At 40.8% G+C, this 25,912-nt stretch overlaps 1 protein-coding gene across 1 annotated transcript in view; it reads left to right on the top strand.

Moving 5' to 3' along the window:
- Window positions 1-503: 503 nt before the first annotated feature.
- Window positions 504-25,912, top strand: part of gabrd (gamma-aminobutyric acid type A receptor subunit delta) — a 38,183-nt gene continuing 12,774 nt past the window's right edge. The window contains exon 1 of the mRNA XM_017467219.3: window positions 504-839. Within this exon, the coding sequence (XP_017322708.1) occupies window positions 775-839 (65 nt within the window). The 5' untranslated portion in view covers window positions 504-774. The remainder of the gene's footprint in view (window positions 840-25,912) is intronic.

The following is a 25,912-nucleotide window of genomic DNA, read 5'->3' as shown; positions in this document are numbered from 1 at the left end:
GTAGGAAGGGGAAATCCTGTCCATACCCAGTTAGGAAAAAATGATGAAGGCACTGATGTTCATTTACTGAAGTGGTGTCCATGGAGTTTTCATCTGTAATTATTTGTTGGCAATGTAATGTTGTCTTGTCTTTTTTTTCTTTTCATTTTACTGTATATAGTAGGCAAAACTGTTTGTTATCCCAAATTGTGCTAATTGCGTCACTTATAAGAACATATCCTGACACTGGTAGTAAAACATATAATGTTTAAACGAGAAAGATCACTGTTCTAGCTCTGAGAAATCAAACAAATGATGTTGGAGAGCGCCTGACTCCGGGAGTTCAGCAGAAAACTGAGCGTTATATAAGAACCCGTAAAAAAAAAGAGAAAGAAAGAAAGAAAAAAGAACTGTGGGTTCTCCACGCGCTCGATTTAATCTGACGCTGTTCTTAGACTCAGATGGAATGGGATTACTGCTGATCTGACCGACTCTAAAGGAAAAGGAGAGAGAGCGCGCGATAGAGCGAGAGAGAGAGAGCGAGAGGGAGAGAGAGATAGAGCGCGCGCGAGAGTGTGAGAGAGAGATAGAGATAGAGAGAGAGAGAGCGAGCGTTTCCGTGGCGCTTGAAGCGCTTCACCAGTTGGGACAGTAGGACGCAGGGACGCGGAGACTCCTCTCTCTCTCTGACCGCAGCATGGATCACCCCGAATGTTTACTTTCCTCACTTCCACTCTACACAACTCTGGTTTGATCTCTTAACTTCTCTGGAATACTTCAATATATTCCTGCAAAATGGAAATGACGTTCTTTCTTTCGACGGTTTTCTCACTGATCCTCGTGGGGAACGAATTGGCCAGGTAAGAGTTTTAAGCCTTCTGTTTCAAGCCTTCATAGTGATTAAAGTGTGGAATTAAGTCCTACACTGTTTATTTCGCTCTATATGAACAGAATGAGATAGCCTATTCGAGGCGCCTTTTCCCCCCTTCTGTGCACGCGCACTCGGACCCGCTGTAGCACGAGCATTACCATACACAGTATTACCTTATTAACTCGTTCCACAAACTTGAGTCCAGTTGCACTTCAGGCGTTTTTATACATTTAGCTGTTTGCTGTGCGCTCTCGAACCCTAGAATAAACAGTGCACTTTCATGGCGTTTGTCTTCCGGGTGTTACTTGATCTCTGAGCTGTCACTATCATTTAAGATCATATGTAAAGCTACCAAAAAGTGTTTATGAGTGTGGATGAACCTGACCGTAACCTAGATTATGGCTCTGGATAGATAAAGAGAACAAGCGCACATAGAGAGAGAGAGAGAGAGAGAGAGAGAGAGAGAGAGAGAGAGAGAGATTAATTTTACAGTATTAACTGTATTATCACTCAATTGATCAAGAATTGATTACATCTTTATTGCAATAAAGATAATTTGTACACTCTTAAAAATATAGGTTATTTAATGGTTCTTTACAGCACGATAGGTTCTGCAAAGAACCTTCTTCGTCAAGAACCATTTTTCATTGTATAGGGTGCTTGAGTTGATCTGTATGGTTCTTTGGAGATTAAAGAAGTTCTTTGTGGTTCATCATAGGTTCTTCAGCGCAATGTATCGGTTCTTCGTGGTATCATGCTTTAACAGGTTAAAGTGAACCCTATAAGGTTTCTTGTGGGATAGGAAAAGGTTCTCCTCCATCACCTACAAGAACCTTACTTTGGTTCCTAAAGGCACTAACTAAGGTTTTGTTTTTAATTTATTTAGATAACTTATGATAAAATGGTTCCTTGAGGCACTGCTGTGAAGAACCATTTCTGGGTTCTTTAAAGCACCAGTAAATAGAAGAACTTAAAAAAAGAACTTGAGAGTAAAAGGTTCTTTGTGCAACTTGAAAGGGTACTCTTGAAAAACTGGAAAAATGCTTTTTGGTTCCAATTGGAACCTTTATTTTTAAGAGTGTATTAGTAACACCTGAGAAATGGAGGGAGGTTTTACCCTTTTTTTTTTTTTTTTTTTTTTTTTTTTTACATTAACATATCATACGCAATATTAAGAGAAAGCAAATACATCAAACGGTAACAGAACAGTTAGCACAGATTATTCAGAACTGCTGCTGTAATCAAATGGCCATGGTTTATCTGGTCACAGTCCCACTGACAACCGACAACGCCACACACATCACCTATTGATACCAGGCAACACCATCGGCACTGAACCCCCTTCAGTACATAACTCAAAGCAAGAGTGAGGCGAACAGTCAGGTGATCTCTTACAGCTCTGCGGCATAGTGGGTAGTGTTGATGCTGCACAGCTCCAGAGTCCCCGGTTCGATTCTGGCTACATGGAGTTTTGCATGTACTCCCTGAGTTCGCGTGGGTTTCCTACGGGTTCTCCAGTATCCTCCCATGCAAGTACAGTAGGTGAACTGGTGGACTTACAGTAAATTCCCCCTAGGTGTGATTGTGTGTATGGTGTTCTGTGATGCACTGGCACTCGGTGTCCTTGGGATCAGTTCATGATCCAATGCAAACCCAGATTTGGATAAAGCGGTTACTGACAATGAATTAATAGACATCACTAGAAGATACTGGCTAAGTAAAGGATACTGTGGCGGAAATACTGGATTGTGCAACTGATTAGTACATTGTAGATGTAGCCTTTAAAGCAGCAGAAAGTGTAAACACTTTCAGAAAAAAGAGTTCTTCAAGTGTTCTTCCATAAATCTAAGGGTTCCCCTAGAGTGGCTGTTCATTTTCGAAGAGTGTAGAAAATTTTTTTTTGAGGAAATGACTGCTTTTTTTAAGACCTCAAACAACAAATGAATGACGGCTTAGTGTTAGCCCTCACTTTCATCCTGTGATGCAGTGATACAGAAAAACATCCCTGAACACCGATCATCTGAAAATGGCTGTCACGACACAGCTGCAACTCAGCCCCAACACAGATATACAACTAGCATTACTTAATTTGCATAAAAAGGCACAAAACCTTTCTCAATCATATGAATTGTAAATGAAATCCAATCATATCACTCTTGCTTGTTCAAACTGATACTGTTATCAGGTGACTTCAGCATGGTATTGAACAGCGCATTATTTTTGACATAGAAATGAAATGCTGCACATCCATTAGATATGGTTGCTTGCATTTGTACCACTTTTGGTCCAGATTTCAAAGGCTGTGAAAAACTTAAATATGGCTACTTCCAGCTGGGCCACTTTTGGTCCATGTTGTACTTTCCATGATGTTCCTGAAGTGAATTACATTTAGTTGGGAATCATCTGCTCTCCTTTGTGTATTTACATATTTTAGACTAGGCCTATGGTGGAAACACATAGAAAAGCATCATTTTGTAGAAAACAGGCTTCGGTAATACTTTATAATAACATTACATGAATAATCATGCAATAATACCTGAATTAACACTTACTTAAATATGAACTAATGTTGATTTAAGGCATGTACTAATCACATACTAATGAAGTGCTAACCTTAACTACGATGTGAGTCCTATGAATTCATGCGTGAATAATGACCACCTTAAGTACATGTTAGTACATGTTTGTTAGTTAATTTATTAATTAATATGTAGGGGTAAACTAAAGCAAACATGCTCTATAAGAAAGAATATAAATTGAACGTGCATAATTTCAAATTGTTTATATAATTTGCCATATGCAGTTGCGTCCACAAACATCAAGAGAAATGGATGGAGAATGACGTAAAACGGGTTGAGATGAAATTGTTGGCGTTTTTTATTAGTGCGTCTTTCTACGTTCAATAAGGAGGATCGATGTAAATTATGAAAATAATCCAGTGCAATCCAGTGCTGTTTGTGTAAACAACTAATAACAAACATGTACTTACATGTACTTGATGTGGCCGTTATTCATGCATGAATTCATAAGACTCGTGTTATCGTTAAGGTTAGCTATTAGGGTTAGTTCGCGATTAATACGTGCCCTAACCCATCATTATATCAATTCAGGTATTAGTGAATGATTATTCATGTACTGTTACTGTAAAGTGTTACCAAGGTTTCATGTCTTTTATTATGCTGAATTGTCAGTAAAAGGTAGAAAACATTTCAACGGTATTGTTTGCATATCTCTCACTTTCTCAAAGCCAATAAGTGCTGGTGAACTTGTAAATAACACTTTAATAGTGTTTCGCAAGAGAAGGGAAGGGAAGGGTGTACTGCATTTTACATTCATGCACCACACCATAGAAGCAGTAATGAAACATCAATTATTGGTTCATTTCAAGAAGTAATTATTCATTGATTAATCTCAGACTGTCAATACCTAGCATTTTAATTCACTGCATACTTTGATTTTGGCTAAACAGGTATGTAGTTACAAGAGTAAGGGCTGGAAATATGGACTTAAGAACCTTTATTGTTTAATGAGATAAACAAAAAATGGTATTGAGTTGTCTTAAATGTACTCTAAATGAAAGCAATGTTGTTTGACATATGTAATCTGTTATATTGGGTTATGCGAACTTGTGAAACAGTGTGAACCCATGTCTTTCACTCCCATTTCATAAACTGCATCTTTGTTGACTCATTATATCAGTCACGCTGTTTTCCAACGATTCATCCAACACATTTTCTTCTGGCACTTTGAATTCCTGTATCCCCGTTCTCAGGAGTGTGATTTATTTTTGGCAAGTGTGTAGTTTAAAAAAAATATATCCCCCTTTCCCCTCCCCCTCAGTCTTTTTTGTGCCGCACAGTACCAGTACATGCCAGGAAAGTATGAAAGCAGCTGGTGTTACCGTGTCACCTTCTGTGAGCTACAGCTAACAGTTTTTCAATTAACCCTCTGCACTTGAAGCAGAGCTGAAGGTCCCTCGATGCTTAACAGGCACTACAACCTGCAAAGTGTTTCCTGTGGAACTTTTATGGTGCAGAAACATACATTTACTGTATACATGCATTCACACACACACACACACACACAAAGCTCTTTCATAATACATTGCACTATGAGTTTATGTAAGTTCATTTTTACATAAAATCAAATGATGATTTTTATGTACATTCATCCTCAGAGGGATGCTCCATTCTCGGCTTTACTGTGAAGCCGACATTTTATCAGATTTGCTTGGTGCTTGCTAGCATTCAAACCATTTGGCAAAGAAAAAAAAATCACAATCAAAAGGATGCTTTTAACAGCTTTTTTTTTTTTTATCAGACACCGACAATAGAGCCTCATGATGCAAATCCTTAACAATGCAAATCTTTAACAATGAGGCAACTGGCACAAAAAGACTACAAAAAGATTAGTGACTATAACTTAAATTATTTTATACATTACTTATATGCAATCCAACAAACTGTCACTGACTCATTACCTATAGCTATGAATTTTGGGTGAGATCAGCTTTGTCATCTAGGCTATAAATATGATGCTGATCAGTGCAGATTATTGCTGGTCCAAATGCTCTACAATGAAAAAAAGTTAATTTAATTTAAACCAATATCTATGTACTAGATTGAATTGTGTAGAGTGAATGTGATCAATTCACGTTGTATTATAATAATCCAATTACATTATAAAATTTTGTGAGGATGTTGGCATTGAAATGGAAGAAATGACTGTACTCGTAAATTAGCCTGATTTAATCATGTGTGGCATTGTAGCGCAGGCTCCCGGGTTTAATCCTGAACTCGGGTGAGTGTGCAATCTTTCATTTTATTCCAGGGCTTTGAAAATACACAATCAAATCATGTTGGATGTACAAAAACAAATTGTCTTACTGTAACTCAATTCAGTCATCTGGAACAGATGTACACATTTGAATTAAGTCAATTTAAGGAGCTTTTTCCCCCCAGTGTATATAAAATATTAATTAAAAGAACAAGTTAACAAGATGTTAATACTTAAATATTTCCATTATTAATAACTATTCATAGGTGCTGTATATATTTTATTATTTCCTGATAAACTTAGGGTTAGTGCATGTATTAATTCTTCATTAAGTGTTGATGTATACTCTTGTCACCATTTGATTAGATTTGATTAGATATAAAGTTTCACCATTTGATTAGATTCACTTGACATTATAAGACCTTTTGTCACCATCTATGACCTGCATGACCATCATGGCCTCTGTACTCTGCTCTCATTTGTGTTAGTCATGGACCTTTAAAAAAAAAAAATCAATTTTCCATCTAGACCGTCTTAAAAGTCCATTTTATGTTTGATGTACTGATTCCCCATTTGTCACACTGCTGTTATTATATTGGTAATACAACTGATGGGCCATATAATTTCAGTTTATGCATCATCACCTGTAGTTGGTTCTGGCTGTTTTAATGTTGCATGATAATTTATGCTCTGTTTAACAGTCATGGTTGAAGTGTTGCAATGATGCAGGTGCTGCTGCAGTCAAGGAATGAGATTCAAATTTGTTATGCTGATTTAAAAGGGTCTAGCATTTTTTATGTTTTATGTTGGAATTCCTGAAGATGATTGTAGCATTTTAAGGCAGTTGCACTAGACGATGCCGATATTTATGTATGAACAATTAACATAATCATATCTGCATGATACAATACTACAGTATACTGCACAGTCTAACTATATTTCATGAAAGAGGCATGCAATTTTATAGGTTTTGTTTAGACAAACAATTTAAACAGACTTCTAAGAGGATCTCAGCATTTAGCAGTTAATAAATAAAATGTGAGTTTACTTGGTATGTTGGTTCTTTTAGAAAAGCTGGTCACCTGGCATTATATTTGAAATCCTGTAGCATTCCTCAATATAGATAAATCTTGTAGCATTTCTCAATATTTATAACAGTACAGATATAGTATTTAGTATAGAGTTTATTAATACAATTTAATTTTAATTGTTTGCAAATTGCTGTGGTATAAGAGGAATAAATCATGTGCTGTTATAGGGAAATAATCAACTTCAGTGTGGGGACAATCATTCTGATTCATCACACCATCTCATTGTTGATTATTATCATTGATATGATGGTGTATAACAGCACACCCTGCCATGTTGTATTCCTTACATAAGGTCCCAGATTATGTTTGATATGTTTTTTACTTTGGTGTATTTGTATTTAATTTTTGGACTAAAAGTGTGCCAGAATTCACCTCAATGCAGTGGCGAGCTGAGTGCTTAGCAGTGGCTCTATGAAAATCCTATAATTTAAACTCAAAACCATCCTATCTCTAACACAGAGCTTTTACGACTAGAGTCCACCTGACCATACCGCATGTGGTCCTATCATACTGTTTTTGTCATGTAGTTCTATGGTTTTGCTCTTGGTATCACAAAATTAAGATTGTAGTTGATTACACTTTTCTGTTTAGATGTTGTGCATATAATGGTAAGTGTTTGCATCTCTAGTCTGTTCTTTTGAACTTCCTCACTGCACCATGCGTGTTATTAAGGGATAGTTAAAGCCTCAAGGAAGGCTGCATTAATGAAGAGATATAAAAGAGCAAGAGCCGTGGCGATGGAGAGGAAATTACTTCTTAACAGTTTCAAGTGAATGTATTTGAGCGGTGAATCCAGACATTTAGCAATACTCTTAGGGACAATCAAAGGGATGGCATTACGATTTTACATCTTCCCAATTTTTCTCCAAACCATCTTCCTTTAATTTCACCATTAAGCATCTATCCATTCATCCATTTTCCATACAGTGAAGGAAAGAAGTATTTGATCCCCTGCTGATTTTGTACGTTTGCCCACTGACAAAGAAATGATCAGTCTATAATTTTAATGGTAGATTTATTTGAACAGTGAGAGACAGAATAACAACAAGAAAATCCAGAAAAACACATGTCAAAAATGTTATAAATTGATTTGCATTTTAATGAGGGAAATAAGTATTTGACCCCTCTGCAAAACATGACTTAGTACTTGGTTTAAAAACCCTTGTTGGCAATCACAGAGGTCAGACGTTTCTTGTAGTTGGCCACCAGGTTTGCACACATCTCAGGAGGGGTTTTGTCCCACTCCTCTTTGCAGATCTTCTCCAAATCATTAAGGTTTCGAGGCTGACTTTTGGCAACTCGAACCTTCAGCTCCCTCCACAGATTTTCTATGGGATTTAGGTCTGGAGACTGTCTAGGTCACTCCAGGACCTTAATGTGCTTCTTCTTGAGCCACTCCTGTGTTGCCTTGGCCGTGTGCTTTGGGTCATTGTCATGCTGGAATACCCATCCACGACCCATTTTCAATGCCCTGTCTGAGGGAAGGAGGTTTTCACCCAAGATTTGACGGTACATGGCCCCGTCCATCGTCCCTTTGATGCGGTGATGTTGTCCTGTCCCCTTAGCAGAGAAACACCCCCAAAGCATAATGTTTCCACCTCCATGTTTGACGGTGAGGATGGTGTTCCAGGGGTCATAGGCAGCATTCCTCCTCCTCTAAACACGGCGAGTTGAGTTGATGCCAAAGAGCTCCATTTTGGTCTCATCTGACCTCAACACTTTCACCCAGTTGTCCTCTGAATCATTCAGATGTTCATTGGCAAACTTCAGACGGGCATGTACATGTGCTTTCTTGAGCAGCGGACCTTGCGGGCGCTGCAGGATTTCAGTCCTTCACGGCGTAGTGTGTTACCAATTGTTTCCTTGGTGACTATGGTCCCAGCTGCCTTGAGATCATTGACAAGATCCTCCTGTGTAGTTCTGGGCTGATTCCTCACTGTTCTCATGATCATTGCAACTCCACGAGGTGAGATCTTGCATGGAGCCCCAGGCCGAGGGAGATCGACAGTTCTTTTGTGCTTCTTCCTTGAGAGGGGGTCAAATACTTTTTTCCCTCATTAAAATGCAAATTAATTTATAAAATTTTTGACATGCGTTTTTCTGGATTTTTTTGTTGTTATTCTGTCTCTCACTGTTCAAATACAACTACCATTAAAATTATAGACTGATCATTTCTTTGTCAGTGGGCAAACGTACAAAATCAGCAGGGGATCAAATACTTTTTTCCCTCACTGTACCACTTATCCTACACAGGGTCATGGGACACCCTGGAACCTATCCCAGGGAACTGTGGGCACAAGGTGGTGGGACACCCTGGACGGGGTGCTAACCCATCACAGGGCACAATTGCACACACCTTCACACACCCTTTCATACACTATTTGGAAATGCCACTCAGCCTTCAATGCATGTCTTTGAACTGGGGGTGGAAACCAGAGTACCCAGAGGAAGCAACCCTACAGGTGCAAGGCAGACTTGCTAACCACTAAGCCTCTGTGCCTCCTCATAATTCATCATGTCAGTTTCAATCAATGGCATACTTGTGTATATATATATATATATATATATATATATATATATATATATATATATATATATATATATATATATATATATACAGTGTCTCACAAAAGTGAGTACACCCCTCACATGTTTGTAAATATTTGATGATATCTTTTCATGTGACAACACTGAAGAAATGACACTTTGCTACAATGTAAAGTAGTGACTGTACAGCTTGTGTAACAGTGTAAATTTGCTGTCCCCTTAAAATAACCTAACACACAGCCATTAATGTCTAAACCTCTGGCAACAAAAGTGAGTACACCCCTAAGTAAAAATGTCTAAATTGGGCCCAATGTGTCAATATCTTGTGTGGCCGCCATTATTTTCCAGCACTGCCTTAACCCTCTTGGCATGGAGTTCACCAGAGCTTCACAGGTTGCCACTGGAGTCCTCTTCCACTCCTCCATGACGACATCACAGAGCTGGTGGATGTTAGAGACCTTGTGCTTGAGGATGCCCCACAGATGCTCGATAGGGTTTAGGTCTGGAGACATGCTTGGAAATTGTTACTGGAAATGTTTAGTTGTAGTTTTTGCTGCTACAACTGGCATAACCAGTTATTAAGGGGGCAGTTACTTTTTCACATGGTTGATATAGGTGCTGTATAAACTTTTCCTTCAATAAATAAAACGATCCTTTTAAAACTGTGCTTTGTTTTTTCATGTACTTCTTGTTTTATACACCATTTTATATGAGGATCTGGAACCATTTAGTGTGCAATAATAGAGGAAATCAGGAGGGGGCTAATTGTCATGGCATTGACTGGGCATGATCTCTCTCCTACTCCGGAGTTCCCACAGGAGAGGGGCCTCAGGATGGTGTGGGTATACTCACCAGTCCCAGGCTGAGGGCATCACAGTAGGAATTTTTCCCAGTGGACAGGAGGGATGTCTCCATGAGTCTCCATCAGGAAACTCTCACTATTGTTTTTGCACATGCACCAAATAACAGTTCAGAGCATACAGCCTTCTTGGTGAAGTGCGTCTGGGGGATATCACTGCTCATGGTGGGAATAATGGAGATACCTGGAAGGGCGTGATTGGGAAAAACTACCTACCTGATCTGAATCCATGCTGTGAAATGTTATTATACTTCTGTGCAAGAAACAGAAGTGTTCTGGGTAGCAGAGCACCTTGGACAAAAGGTCAATGATCAACGCTCGGGCAGGGTGGAGTTTTGAGAGCATGGAGAAAGACTTACAGGCGGCCCCAAATATGTTGTGGCAAACCATTCTGGGCCTCAGAAGGGGGAGATGAGGTCATGAACAAATTCTCTAAGCAAGTGCGAGGGGAAGTGTTGAACTCTACTGGGAATATTGATGAGCAATAAAAGGAGCACTTTGAAGAACTCCTTAACCCAGTAGACATGCCATTCCATAAGGAGGCAGTTTTTAAGTCCGTCTCTGTGGTTGAAATCACTATGGCAGTTAGAAACCCTTATATAGTAGCAAGCTGCACTACATGAAGTCTGGACAGAGAAAGTTATGGTTGTGTGGATATGTTCCTTTAGTGTTGCATGGATATCTTTGGAAGGGAACCAGGAGTGGAGCCAGTAGTCAGTTGAGCTGGTTTGGGCACCTTAAAAAGATGCCCTCGGGTCAGCTCCCTCTAGAGCTGAATCAGGCACATCCTACTGGAGGGAGACCCCGTAGCAGACCCAGAAGCCTGTGTTCTATGGCTGGGGACAGAGAAATACAGACTGACCTTCTTAGCCAGCAAGAAATGTGGAAGTAAATTGAATGAATGAGTGTGTGTATGTATTTTATGCATTTAGTAATAGTAGTTAATTAATAGTTAATACTACTAAGAAATTAATTCAAGTAATCATAGGGCCTAGTCTTTTTCAAAGTGGACTTGCTGCTTGAAAATTTGAAAATAATATCTCAAGCTAATATAACTTAGAAATTGTTTAAGCTGTGTTGTGTCACGCACATTGAATTACTCATAACCAAATCAGTCCCTTGAAAAAAAACATAATAAAGCAACTAATGACTTCCAGGTATGTTGACCTAGAGCAAAATGTAAGATGACCTAAGCCTCACAACACCACAACTATAAAAAGATGTTAAATGGTCAAACAATGTTGTTGCAATCTTTATATTTACCTGTTATATTTGCATTGTATTAGGCATTAAGGTGGAGTATCATAATATGACTATTTAGAATACAGTCTATTATTCAGTATTTTGGTTACATATTACAATTACTGTATGTGTTTTTGTTAAAGCTGCTTAAATGAGTGTCAATTGTCAATTTGAATATACACATTTTTATTCATTTACATTTATTCATTTGGCATCTGCTTTTATTCAACAGAAAACAACCAGCCAGAATGCAGTATGAAAGAGTTGTGGGACGAACAAATAGTCACAACTAAAACACAAACCCACAACCAGAGTCACAGAGAGACAGAGATACTGTAGGACTAAATATGAGGGTTGGAGTACATGCTCCAAATACTAGTCACGAAGCAGTCAGTCAAACTATGCATGATGCAATCTTACAATTCGAAGAGAACTGAATTGCACAGATTGCAAAATAATACATGTAATCATGAGCAACATGGGTTATCAATCACTTTAACAGATAACACTATCAGGACAGAGAACACACTTAGACAGAAAAGCAGATGGATAATGCAGAGGATAGATCAGTGTTTAACCACATTTTGGATGTTTATGAGATTTATTTCTATTTAATTGCATACATCCTGCGGTAACAGGCAGAAATATACAGAAGACTGTTTCATAAGAACGATTAGAACTTTCGATAGGTATTTAAAATTGATTTTTTTTTTGATCATAGAATTTTTATAGGGAAATAGCATTTTACACATTATAACACCACACCCAACAACCCCAACAAAACAACCACAGCCAAAACCAAAAGAAAGGGGGGAACAAAAAACAATAACAAATAAACATTCAAAGAAAAAACACAAAGAAAAAAAATCAATAAAAAGGGTAAGATGATTAGTGTTCACCGACTCTTAAATGGATTTCAATAATAATTATTTTAGATTACTTTGTTGGATTACGCAAGCTAGTTAAGAGCAATTGTCTAGTCTAGGTAAGATTAATACACATTTCACTATTGAAAGAAGCCCATTTGTTAAGTTGCTTAAGCTAGCTAACATTAGCCGGCTAGTTGAATCATGCCATGTTTGCTAAACAGGAGTCATTCAAAGCACCTGCTCACTTTTAGGATATGTAATTTCTTTCACCTTCAACATTATTGTTCAGAATCAACTATCAATATAGGAATATATTATTTGCTTGCTACTGTTGGCTCTATATGTGTTCTACCACAGGGCCACCAGAGAGACACCAGAGAGTAACTGTGCTCTCACTCAGCAGATGTGCTATCCAGCTCTGAGGCTTCACAGCATGTGTGCCATGGCAGTTGTGCTCTGTGTTCCTGCAGGCATACACACTGCATGTGAATAACACTTATTTCAAACACTTATGCTGCCATCTTTCTGAACAGTAGCTTCTCTTAGATAGGTGACTACACCGGCTGTTGGATTGACCTGCCATTTTCCAACATTAATTAAATAATTAAATAATTCAACTAGGACGCACCAATTGTGCCACCTATGTGCATGTTTTATTTTTATACTACTTCTGTAATACTAAGAAGACAGCAATTACAGCAGCAGATAATTACACCTTCAACAGTCATGCTCACAAATAACGCCCAGTTGTCTGAGCAGTCTGTGAGTCCGTAGTTCTGCCTGAGGTCTGAATACCGTAATGATAATTTCAGTATTAACTCCTTATTGCATGCATGTACCTCAATGCTGAATAGGGATGATGCAAATCATGATTCGAATACTGAAACTCGAAGAGCACTATGCACAAACACATTCATACACTCATTCAGACCTACAAGTAATTTAGATTAGCTAATTCAACTACTGGTATGTTTTTGGGAGGTGGGAGGAAACTGAGGACCCAAAGGAAACCCACATGGACATGGGGAGAACATGTAAAACTCCACAGAGACAGTAACCAAGCACAGGATCGAACTTGGGGACCCTGGTACGTTGAGGCAACAATACCACCGTACCACATACTGTGTAAATATACCCATGTAAATCAAGTTAAAAATGAGAAAGGCAGCAAGTAACGTTTACCTAAATAGGTAAGTATACCAAGTGTATCGGGAGTATAAAAAAAATTCACGAGACTAAATTAGACTAATGTATGAGAATAAATGATGCCAACATAAAGAAATAAATTCCTACTAGAATGATTTTTGTTAGAGGCTAAATGTAGACACGTTCTTTAATTGTTTGAGTGAGAAATTTGAATCAATGTACATAGTTTGTTTCATGCAATGAATAATTCTAGTGCCAGTAATTTTGGAGCTGATTTTATGTAAAGATCAAATGTTCATCTCAGTCTCTTGGGCCTCTAGCTTTACACTGCCCTCCTGTAGCAAATCTCTATGCTATTTACAATGTATATGGAGCAAATAAACTATTAACAAAGAGATTTGTGGATAAAAATGCTTATAAGAAAGCCACTATGAAAAAAGCATTGGGAAATAGGCAAATAAAATACACTATGTGGCCAAAAGAATGTGGACACCTGACCCTCACAACCAGTTGTTCTTGTTGAGTATCACTTTCAAAAACCATGGGCATTAATATGGACTTGAGCCACTACTTTTCCGGGAAGTCTTTGAACATGGCTGTGGGGATTTGCCCATTCAGCTACAAGAGCATTAACAAAGTTGCCGCTGATGGTTGACAAGGAAGTCTGAGGTGCACTCAGCATTCCAGTTCATCCCAAAGGTGTTCAGTGAAGTTGAGGACAGGGCTCTGCGCAGGCGAGCAGCACTTCTCCCTTAGCAAACCATGTCTTCATGGACATCACTTTGTGCACAGGGGTATTGTCATGCTGGAACAGATGTGAGCCCCTTAGTTCCAGTGAAGGGAAATTGTAATGCTACAGCATGCAAAGACATCCTATACAATTATGTGCTTTTATCGTTGTGGCAATAGTTTGGGGTGTTGCGTTACCGTTTCTGATAACATGGAATAATAAAGAGATAGCGTACTGTTTTAACCGTGTGCTTTAATGATAACCTCGTGCGCCACATGCAACAACAATGTATGCTTTTCTACTTCCTGTGTTACAGTCTAAAGTGTCTCCCGCTCCCCAGGTCTACATGCATGACAAAACAGTTACACCACATCTCTCCCTTTTAAGTTTTTCAAAACAATGATAATAAACATAGCTGTAAACTCAGCCTTTATGCCATTAATTACCGAACACTCCCTTCAAGCAAAAACGGTAAACTGTACATTTTTCCACCATAGTAACATAATAACTTATGACATTCTCACATAAACGTCAGTATCTTTTGAAAACGTCTATTTTCTCCAAACTAAACCTTTCAGTGTTTCTTCCATTCATTAATCTCTTTTCTACAAGTCTAATCGACGTGGTTTCACCACTACACGGCCAGATCTGGTTCTGACTGTAGTGGAAGCTGAACCAGGTCCAGGTGTTTGTTGTCCAAGGGAAGACACAACTGTGTCTTCCGGTGTAGGTATCTGAGTGTCCTGTACACTCGCGGGGTTGTCCATGGGGATAAGGTGTTGATGGTTCCTCCGAACAGTCCCATGAGTCACATCCACCAGGTATGATCGGGATGTTGAGTGTTCCCCCACCACACTCCCTGTTACTTTCGTGTTAGTCACCCACAGCTGTTCTCCCGGTGAGATGTTTTTGGGCTCATGTGCTCGGTGACGCTTGTTGAAGCATTTTAAGTCCGCACTCCTTCTCTTGTTTTCCTTTGAAACGACTGCTGTGCTGTCGGGAAGTGAATGGCTCAGTAGAGATGGTAGAGTCGGTAGAGTAGAACGGAACTGCCACCCCATCAGCAGTTGAGCTGGACTGAAGCCGTTGTGAAGTGGTGTGACACGATATGCCAACAAGGCTAGATACGAGTCTGTAGCCTTTTTGAGAATGTTTTTGACAGTTTGTACTGCCCGCTCCGCTTTGCCATTGCTTTGGGGGTACTGTGGACTGCTTGTCACGTGTTTAAATCCGTACGATAGAGCGAAAGCTGACATGCTACTTCCTGAGAACTGCGGCCCATTATCAGTCATTAGAATCTCAGGAACCCCATGGCGTGCAGACATAGATTTTAGATGGGCCAAAATGTCGGTAGCTTTTGAAATGCTGAGGTTTCCTTTCTCGACATACCTTGAGTAATAGTCCACTACCAGCAGATAGGTTTTCCCTCTTAGTGTGAACAGATCCGCCCCCAGTTTTTGCCAGGGTCTCTCTGGGAGATCTGTTTGAATCACTGGCTCTGTGTGGTTGGTACATTCTTTAATGCATGTTCTACAGTTCAAAACAAGTTTGTTCAGTTGCTGGCTCAAACCCGGCCACCACACACTCTGCCGTGCACGAGCTCTACATTTTACCACACCTTGATGCCTCTCGTGCAGCTTGCTTGTCCCTTTTAACAAAAGCCCATCTTGAACTGTGAGGAAAGCTCGCTCTGCCCAGTACAACTTTAAGGTGCCCCCACATGAGCTGAACTCTGGCCACCCATCCCGGCACATGTCAATGACCTTGGAGCACACACTGTGTGCTTTACGCACCCTCAGATTGTCCATATAGGAAGTGCTCATCGGCATGTTTTCCATGATGCTATCCACATAGATATTTGTGCTCTCCATGAGCTCTTCGCTGCTGTCCACAGGTTCTTTCCAGGGGCATGTGAGATGGTGTAAGAGTATCTCATGAGTCTCATCCTGAAACGCTGTATATGTGGGGGTAAGGCATCTAAAGCTTGGGCCCCTAGGAGACTTAATAGTGGCTTATGGTCTGTCTCCAGTTCGAAATGTTGGCCTATGAGAAAGTCTCTGAATCGTTCACAAGCCCATGTGAGACCTAGAGCCTCCTTCTCCACCTGGGCATATCTCTGTTCCACAGGTGAGAGAGAGCATGAAACGTAAGCGACGGTTCTCCAGTCTCCACTACATTTTTGCAGCAGGACTGCACCTAGCCCATAAGAAGACGCGTCTGCTGACACTTTAATGTCTTTCTTTGCATCATACAGGGCTAGCACAGGTGTGCGTGAAAACTCCTGCTTCAGGCTGTTGAAAGCTTTATCTTGGCCCGCTCCCCAGTACCAGTGGTTCTTTTTGGAAAGCAGATCTCTCAAGGGTTTGTCTTTCTCTGCGAGCATCGGGATAAACTTTCCTAGTTGGTTCACCATTCCAAGGAAACTGCGTAACTCACTTATGTTAGCAGGCACTGCCATTTCTCTGACAGCTGCTGTTTTTGCTGGATCTGATTTGACTCCAGTTTCTGAGATAATGTGGCCTAGGAATTTTACCTCTTTTCGTGACAACTCACATTTCTCCGCATTGAGGGTTATGCCTGCTTTTTCAATCTTTGAGAGGACTGCATGCAAAAGGGAGTCATGCTCTTCCTGTGAGCACCCCCAGATCAAAACATCGTCCATGCGGCAGACAACACCCTCCAGGCCCTCAGTAACCTCTGTAGCCATCCTGTTCTGGAAGTGTTCAGGTGCAGAAGCTATCCTGAAGGGCAGTCGATTGAAGTGAAAACATCCAAACGGCGTGATAAATGTTGTGAGCTTAGCACACTCCTCTGCCAGTGGAATTTGCCAGAAGCCCATATTGCAGTCAAGCTTGCTGAAGATACGAGCTGCACCCAGTGAACCCAGCGTCTGTTCCACGGAAGGGAGTATGTATTTCTCCCCTCATACTGAATCGTTGAGCTTGGTGAGGTCGTCACAGATGCGAGGGTCGGCTATCTTTTTAATCACCACCACCATTCCTGAGCACCAATCCGTAGGCTCCTCCACTCTGTTGATGAGCCCAATCCTCTCCATCCTCTCCAGTTCTCTTTTAACTTTGGGCATTAATGGAAGGGGCACCCGTCGTAGAGTCTTGAGGGAAAAAGTTACTGCATCAGGTTTCAGTTTTATGGTGTATGGCTGCTGCATTAGACCAAGACTGCTGCACACCTTTGGATATCTTTTTTTCATTGACTCGATGTCAATGCTGTCCACTCCAGCTACGAGCCCTAGTTCTGTACTAGCAGGTTGGCTGAGTAGTGATGAATGTAAAACTCTGATCACACAGATCTCCTCTTCTATCTGTTTGTCTCTTTTGCATAGCATCACCTTTGTGAACCCCAGCACGTCTAATTAGGTACGTCCTGGTCCCAGTATAGGCTTCTTTGCTCTCTTAAGCATTGGCTTCTCGCTTTGATACACTGTGTTGAACACAGACTCTGGTATAACAGTTACATCTTCACCAGTGTCAATTTTAAATGTGACCTTTCTGTCCTTCAGCTTTAGATCCACTGTCCATGGGTCTCGATAGGTGTTTACTGTACCAAGAAAAGTGCTGTCATCTTCTTCTTGTATCTCATGCACTGTCTTTGATGACATACACACACGTTTGTAGTGTCCTTTTTTCCCACATGCATGACTTCATTTGCCGGACACTGTGTTTTTGCATGAGAGGGGCTTTTCCCACATTTGAAGCATTTAGATTGTCCGTTATTCTCTGCGCGCCCTTGGCTTGGTTTTTCCCTCTGTGGGTATTTCTTCTTTTTCTGGAACTGTTTACTATTGCTCATTACTCTATCCACAGAGCATATTTCTCTTTTGCCCACCATTTCACCACGCAGGCTGGTATGTTGTTGTTTAACTGCTTCAGTCTGTCTTGCCATCTCGATCGCTTTCTCTAGCATGAGGTCTTTGTTTAGCTGCATGCGCTCTGACAGGCGCAGTTAGCTAGTCCTACTACTAACCTGTCTCTAACTCATCATGCAGCGCTCCATGGTTACAGTGTTCAGCCAGGGTGTATAAAGCAGTCACAAATGAGTCGACGGTTTCATTTTCTCCTTGCTTTCTTGTGTTAAAACGTGCTCTTTCATATATCACGTTTTTCTTAAGGATGAAGAAGCTGTGAAATCCGTCTCTTACCGCGGCATACTGCTGTTTCTGGGCGTCGGATAAGTTCAGTCCTTTAAGTACATCATCCGCTTCGTCCCCCCATACAGTACACGAGGGTGTTAACCTGGTTTCCATCCGCAGTTGTATGGAGATTGCTGGCTTGCCCAAAGCGCTGGAAAATCCTAATCCATTTTTCCCATTCTTGAGTTTGGTGAAGTCAAAAGGCTCCGGTGGCTGGATGCTAAAAAGTAATGCAATCTTCATTCCAAATCAGTTAAATTGGTAAAATGACCAGTGCGTTTAGGGTGATTTACCTAAAAGAAAATGTGCAGTTAGTATTCATAGAGCAGTATAGTATATTGCAAGAAATACTAGCAGCAATGGGCATCATTTACATGTGAAAAAATAAGTTTTTGACATATTTGGACAAGCAAACATTTTTGAAACAGTGCCTGTTAATGAAGTTGATATACTTGAACAAATCCACAAGGAAAATGAGCATTTTCAATCATTTATTCAACAGAAACATCAATAGATGTGATATTCTTCTGTGGAAAAAGTAAGTACACCCTTGGCCTCATAAAGCTAGTATTACCCCCTTTAGCAGAAATAACTTCTTCTAGGCATTTTGCATAATTGCCCACCAGTCTCGGACACCGGCTTGCTGGAATTTTTGACAACTCCTCCATGCAATTTTCTTTCAGTTACAAGATGTTTGAGGGTTTTTTTTGCATGTACTGCCCGTTTCAAATCCCCCCACAACATTTCAATGGATTCAAATCTGGACTTTGATTAGGCCATCCTATAATCCCCCATTTCTTCTGTTTGAGCCATTCCTTGGTGGATTCGTTAGTGTGCTTAGGATCATTATCCTGTTGAAAGGTCCACTTTCAGTTCAACTTTCGGACAGATGACCTCACGTTATCTTAAAGCACTCTTTGATATGATACAGAATTCATAGTTGAATCAATGAATGCAAGATGTCCAGTTCCTGAGGCAGCGAAGCAAACCCAAACCATAACGTACTTCACCGTTGGTATGAGGTGCTTCTCCTGAAAAGCTTTCTTTGATCTGCACCAAACACGTCTGCTGTTACTGTTGCCTATCTTTAATTTGTGTGTCCAGAGCACATTATTCCAAAAGGCTTGTTCTTTGCCTATATGCTCATTGGCTAACTGTAGTCTTGCAAAGGCTTTTTACTGGCATGGCTCCCATGCAGGTCAAATTTGTGCAATCTTTTTCTGATTGTAGAAGCATGAACTTTGACACCAACAGTTGCAAGACTTACTAGCAGATCCTGTGATGAAATTTTGTGGTTCTTGGAGGCTACTTCTTTCATCAGATGATCTGCACTTGGGCTGAATTTGCTGGGACGACCAGTTCTGGACAATTTGGCAGTCATTTAAAATCTGTACCATTTGTAGATTATTTTACTTACAGTGGGATGCTGTATTTCAAATGAATTGGAGATCTTTTTAAATCCCTTGCCAGACTCATTGGCATCTTCAACCTTTTTCTGAAGGCACTACAGAACTCTTTAGATATTGGCATGATGGTACCACACACCTCAATACTGTAACAAAGGGAACACCAGACACTAGATATGAGAGGGGTATATATAAAACAGATTCCACCTGCACTCCCTAAGCAGGTTCTAATCACTGGCACCCAATTTTGAACACCTGGTTCTAATTTACTGGATTTGAAGGTGTGATACATGTAGGGGTGTACTTACTTTTTCCATGTGACTGATCTGTTTTTTGCTCATTTTAAATTGTGAAAATTACTACAAAATGTCAATTTTATGTATCAATTGATAGAGTCTATCACCTTTATTAATTGGCACTGTTTCAAAGATGATCAAATGTTTGCTTGTCCAAAATATATATTTAAAAAGCCAACAATTTGCACAGGGTGTACTTATTTTTTAACATGATTGTAGCTTTTAGTAAAGTTTTTGTGTAAGCCAAACCAAACAGATACTTTCCAACTGGTTTGAAAAAGCTGATTTTCTTCATACTCGCATACTTATAATATGTTGATGAATGGCAATCACCCATAAATTACCAGGCACGAGCATGGCACTGATTTGCATTTGATGATGCCCTCAAAAAGGCAAAGCTCCCACAGCTAAAATGAGGATTTAACAAATACCACCACAAGATGAGTTATAGGACAGAGGCAATCTACAACCCCTGGCAAAAATTATGGAATCACCACACTTGGAGGATGTTCATCTGGCTTTTTTACTTCATAGCAAATGAACAAAATCACAGATATTTTTTCTTCAACATTGAGTAATTCCATATTTTTTTCCACTATTTGATCTGGAAAAAATATCCCATTAATTTAAATAATTTCATGTAACTTGTTTGAGGTATGTTTTCACGAAGGCAGAAGGTTCAGTTATTAAACAAAAATTGTTTTGTGTCATATCTGTGATTTGTTTATTTGCTACGAAGTAAAAAACCGAAGGCATTGGCAGATATCCTGACAATCAAAAGAGGGCAGGAAAACAAATTGATTTCATGCTGTGTGTAAAGATGACGAATGACGACAAAACTGCAGTTTGTAATCTCTGTAAGCACTGCTAAAATTTTACACCGGACGCCACAGCAGTGATGCAGGAGTTTCGGCATTGAGTCTAATTTTTTTTTTGCCGCGCTGCTCGAGCTGCTCGTGCTCAATTAAAGCGCCAGTACACAGTTGAAAGATTTAAACGAATATGAGTTGACAAAAAAGTATATTTAGCACAGAAAAATATATTTGTAGAGTAGTACATTTCAAATCCAGTTCATGTTAATATATTAAAAAGTTTATATTATATATTACCAGTTTGATGTCAGTGATGAAGTAGAAATGCTTTTGTCTGTGGTGAATGAATATAAGCCTAACAGGAAGTTTTTTAGAATTCAGTCAATTAATTCTGTTAATATGAATTAATAACATTCAATAAGTTAAGAAATCTTACTTTAATCTTCAGAATTTAGTTAATGTGTTAATGTTAATTTGAGTAATGTGTTCCCTTTCAAAGGGAACTCCCTTGCACGTGAACGGTATCTAAAGCTTGTGTAACATCATGCCTATTTTTAGGCCTACCGTGATCAGGTGACGTGGCAATTAAGCGCGTTGCATGATATATAAACTACACCTGTGAACTGCGTCGTCAGCCTTATTATCTTCAGCGAGACCGCATGTCGGTTGTTTGTTAATACTCGCAAAAAGACTCTTCATTTCATCTCTATCTTTTACAAAACAAAGAAAAATCTCTTTTCTGTCCCTTTAAAAAAAGGTAGAAAAGTATGAGTGAGAGAACTCAGGAAGTGTGTTACGCCTTGCTCCTGTTTCATCACGGGGAGGACTGCACACTTTCTCTGTGAGGTGTCTAGTGCTGGAGCACGCCACGGCAGCCCTCGAAAGGTCTGACTGTGTGCGTTGTGAACGCTTTAAAATTTGGCAGCTCCACTCACGACTCACTCTCTTCTCGGCCAAAGCGAGTTGGGTTACAGAGGCTTGCTGATCTGGGCCAGCCGCTGCCGAGTCAGCCAGCCATCTCAGGTCCGGGGGCTCTCGAATGGATCTAGAAGAGGAGCCGGAGACGAACGCTGCTCTGAACTGTACTTGAAGGACATACATGTTCAAGATGCTGGCACCCAAATTTATCGTTCCACAGATTCAGTTTGAGGACTGGTTTGTGACGATAGATCTAAAAGGTGCATATTTCCACACAGAAATATTGCCCAGTCACAGGAAGCTCCTGAGGTTTGCGTTTCAAGGTAATGCATACCAATATTGGGTTCTTCCCTTCGGGCTAGCTTTATCCCCTCGCACCTTCACAAAGTGCATGGATGTCATTCTGGTGCCATTGTGACTCCAGGGCATCTGTATACCAAACTACCTGGAGGACTGTTTAATTGGGAATTGGGAACTGGCGGTTCAACATCGAGATGTTGTTCTCACCCACATGAAGAGCTTGGGGCTTAGGTTGAACCTCAGATAAATATGCTTTCTCCAGTGCATTGGACAACTTTTCTAGGGGTTATAAGGATTCTACTACAATGAGGGCGCTTCTATCCCCAACACACGTAGGGTCAATCCTATCAACATAGAGCAAGATAAAGCTGGATCTTGGCATCCCCTCCTGTCTCTACAAGAGACTGTTGGAGCTTATAGCAGCATCAGCAATGTTATACCGTTGGGCCTATTGCATAGGAGACCATTTCAGTGGTGGCTGAAAAGTTGGGGGTTTCATCTGAGGATTTCATCTGAGGATCCCTCACGGGCTGGGTTTAATCTGAGGATGAAACCTCTGAGAGTAATCAGTGTCATGCGGCGATGCCTACGTGCTCTGAGAATTTGGAAGTGTCCCCGGTTTCTAGCCTTGGGTCACACTGAAGGAAGGTCTCCTTAGTGCAAGACGGTAACGACAGACACCTCCCTCACGGGCTGGGGCGCGGTCTTAGATGGCTGTCCAGCTCACGGTCTCTGGAGTGGCCCTCATCTGGAGTGGCATATAAATTGCCTAGAAATGCGGGCCATATTTTTAGCACTGAAATTCTTTCTTCCTCAATTGAGAGGTCACCATGTGTTTACAGACAACCAGCGGTGGTCTCATATATCGACCACCAGGGCGGATTATGTTCGCACCCCCTTTTCAGGCAGGCACAATTAATTCTTCTCTAGGCAGAGGTAAAGTTTTTGTCAGTGAGTGCAATTTACATGCTGGGCAACTGAAATGTTGGGGCAGACATCCTGTTAAGGCAGGGGCTGAGGCCCAGGGATTGGTGGCTCCATCCACAAGTGGTGGAGTCCATATGGCAGAGGTTTGGCCAAGCGGAAGTGGATGTGTTCACCTCCAAGGAGACAACACACTGCACGCTGTGGTTCGCCCTCACTCCTCCCGCACCATTAGAGCTGGACACCATGGTGCACATATGGCCGAGGTCACATCTATATGCCTTTCCCCGATTGCTCTGCTCCCACGAGTTCTAGCGAGAGTTCGCCAAGACTGTCTACGTCTGCTGCTTGTAGCACCTTATTGGCCAGCTCGAATATGGTTCTCAGAGATTATATCTCTGCTAGATGGCACTCCTTCGGTGATTCCCATCCGCAGGGATTTACTGTCTCAAGCCGGAGGGCTGATTTATCACCCTCTGCTGGAACTATGGAAACTGTGGGTCTGGCCCCTGAGGGGCACCAGCTCATAGAGTCTGGTCTCACAACTGAGATTGTAGAGACCACATAGAATGCTAGAATGCCATCCACGTCGAAATTGTATGCGCTCAAGTGGCAACTTTTTGTCTCGTGGTGTGAGGAACGTCAGCTAGACCGAGCGAACTGAGCAATAGCTACAGTTCTGGAGTTCTTTCGATGATGTTTATCAGCAGTGTTGGATCCTCCTACAATCAGGGTCTACATGGCCGCCATTTCGGCCAGCCACGCCCCATTGATGGAGCCTCTGTGGGGCAACATCTTCTAACTTCGGTTTATGCATGGTGTCAGGTGGCTGAGGCACGTCTGTAGACCAAGCATACCTTCCTGGGACCTTTCTGTGGTCCTGCAAGGTCTGTCAGGTCCCACATTTGAGCCCTTTGAGTCAGCCTCTGAGAAGCTTCTGACTCTAAAGGTAGCTCTTCTGCTGACCCTGACATCTCTCAAGCGAGTAGGAGATCTACAAGCTCTCTGTTGCCCCTTCCTGCCTTGACTTTACCCCTGTATTTGCCAAGGCCTTCCTGTATCCTAGGCCTAGGATTATATTCCTAAAGGGCCCACATCAGCTGCCCATCCAGTAGTGTTGCAGGCTTTCTGCCCTCCTCCGTTCCTCATACTGGAACAAGAGAAATTGCACCGACTGTGTCCAGTAAGGGCTCTCAGTACTTACGTCCATTGCTCCAGCCAGTGGCGTAAGTCAGAGCAGCTGCTGGTTGTCTTTGGCGGTGACAGTAGAGGTGATGCTGTGTTGAAGCAACGCATGTATAATTGGATAGTGGAAGTAATCTCTATCACTTATGAGGTGCACTGTCTTGCTACACCTCTGGGCATAAGGGCTCATTCCACTAAGGATGTTGCCTCCTCAAAGGCTTTGTCCAAAGGGGTATCCTTACAGGATGTGGGTGCTGTGGTGGGGTGGTCTACGCCTCACGCATTCATTCAATTTTGCAGCCTGGATATACATTCCAGCCCGGGCTCAAGTGTCTTGCTGTGACCCTCGGGCTTGAATCTTTTTAAACAGGCCGTACCCTCAGTATGACGGAGTGGGTGTTCTCATTCCCACAGCATTGAGCTAATGCTGGAGTTGGAATGTGGAGTTCCCTTTGAAAGAGAACATCTGGGTTACGCATGTTAACCTGTTCCCTGAGAAGGGAACGAGACGTTGTGTAGCTTTGTCATACTGGGGCATGCCTGTGAATTGTGTCATCGCTACAGATAATAGAGGCTGACGGCGTGGTTCACAGGTGTCGTTTATATATCACGCAATGTGCTTAATTATCACATCACCTCTTCACGGTAGGCCTATAAATAGGCATGATGTTACACAAGCTTCAGATACCGGTCACGTGCGATGGCGCTTCCCACAGCGTTCAGCTAACGCAACATCTCGTTCCCTTCTCAGGAAACAGGGTTACATGTTTTCTGTTTATGAGACCAGTTACTTTGAAACAACTTGTTGAAATGGATAGAATAAAGTTTTTATTTGCATTTCTTTCAGAATTTTGGAATTAATTATTATTAATTTAAAAGATGGCATAAAAGGCAGAACTATTGGTATTGGCCGATATCACTCTGAATAATCGGTTATCGGTTTCGGCTGGGGAATTAAGTATCGGTGCATCTCTAGTTATACTCTTAACAAAACTTGCAGCACTGATAGAACCAACGAAATTCATGTTTAACTAACTCAACCCCGTAGTTCAAGCTTATAATCAAAATGAATTTCACAAGTTTTATTGAAATGGCAAGGTAAATTATTTTGTTTTAGCTATAAACTTAGGATATTTTGGTTTGACATCAGAAGATGATTGAGATTATAGATACGAATTTCAGCTTTTATTTCCTGATATTTACATCTAGATGTTTTAAACAACTTAAAACGTGGCAGATTTGGTGGAAGACTACGTAATTTTTAGGTGATCAAAAGTAATGGAACAGATAGTCTTAAAGTAAATGAAAGTAAATAACACTTAATATTTGGTTGCATATCCCTTGCTTGTAATTACTGCATCAAGCTGGTGAATTACTGACATCTCCAAATTGTTGGTTTCTTCTTTTGTGATGTTGTTCCAGACTTGTACCACAGTTTCCTTCAGTTGTTGTTTGTTTTCGGGGGTTTCTCCCTTAAGTCTCTCTTCAGAATGGGAAATGCTGATCAACTGAGTTAAGGTCAGGTGATTGGCTTGGACAGTCTAAAACCCTCCATCCCCATGGAGAAAAATGCTTTACTCCCTTAGACAGCTCTCTGGTCTTCATGTTGGTTTATCCTTCTTAACAACAAATGCAGTCTTCACAGTCACAACCCAGGGCTCAAAAGAAGAATAGATATTCAGAGCTATTTATACTTTAAACAATCAATCTAACAGGACACACCTGGGCAACACAAAACACCTGCTAATCATATGTTCCAATATCTTTGGTTGCATGAATAATTTGTGGGTTCAAGCCAAATTTGTCATATT

Source organism: Ictalurus punctatus, chromosome 5 (genome assembly GCF_001660625.3).
Source record: "Ictalurus punctatus breed USDA103 chromosome 5, Coco_2.0, whole genome shotgun sequence".
NCBI classification, from domain to species: Eukaryota; Metazoa; Chordata; class Actinopteri; order Siluriformes; family Ictaluridae; genus Ictalurus; species Ictalurus punctatus.
This window is presented reverse-complemented; position numbering and strand designations above follow the sequence as displayed.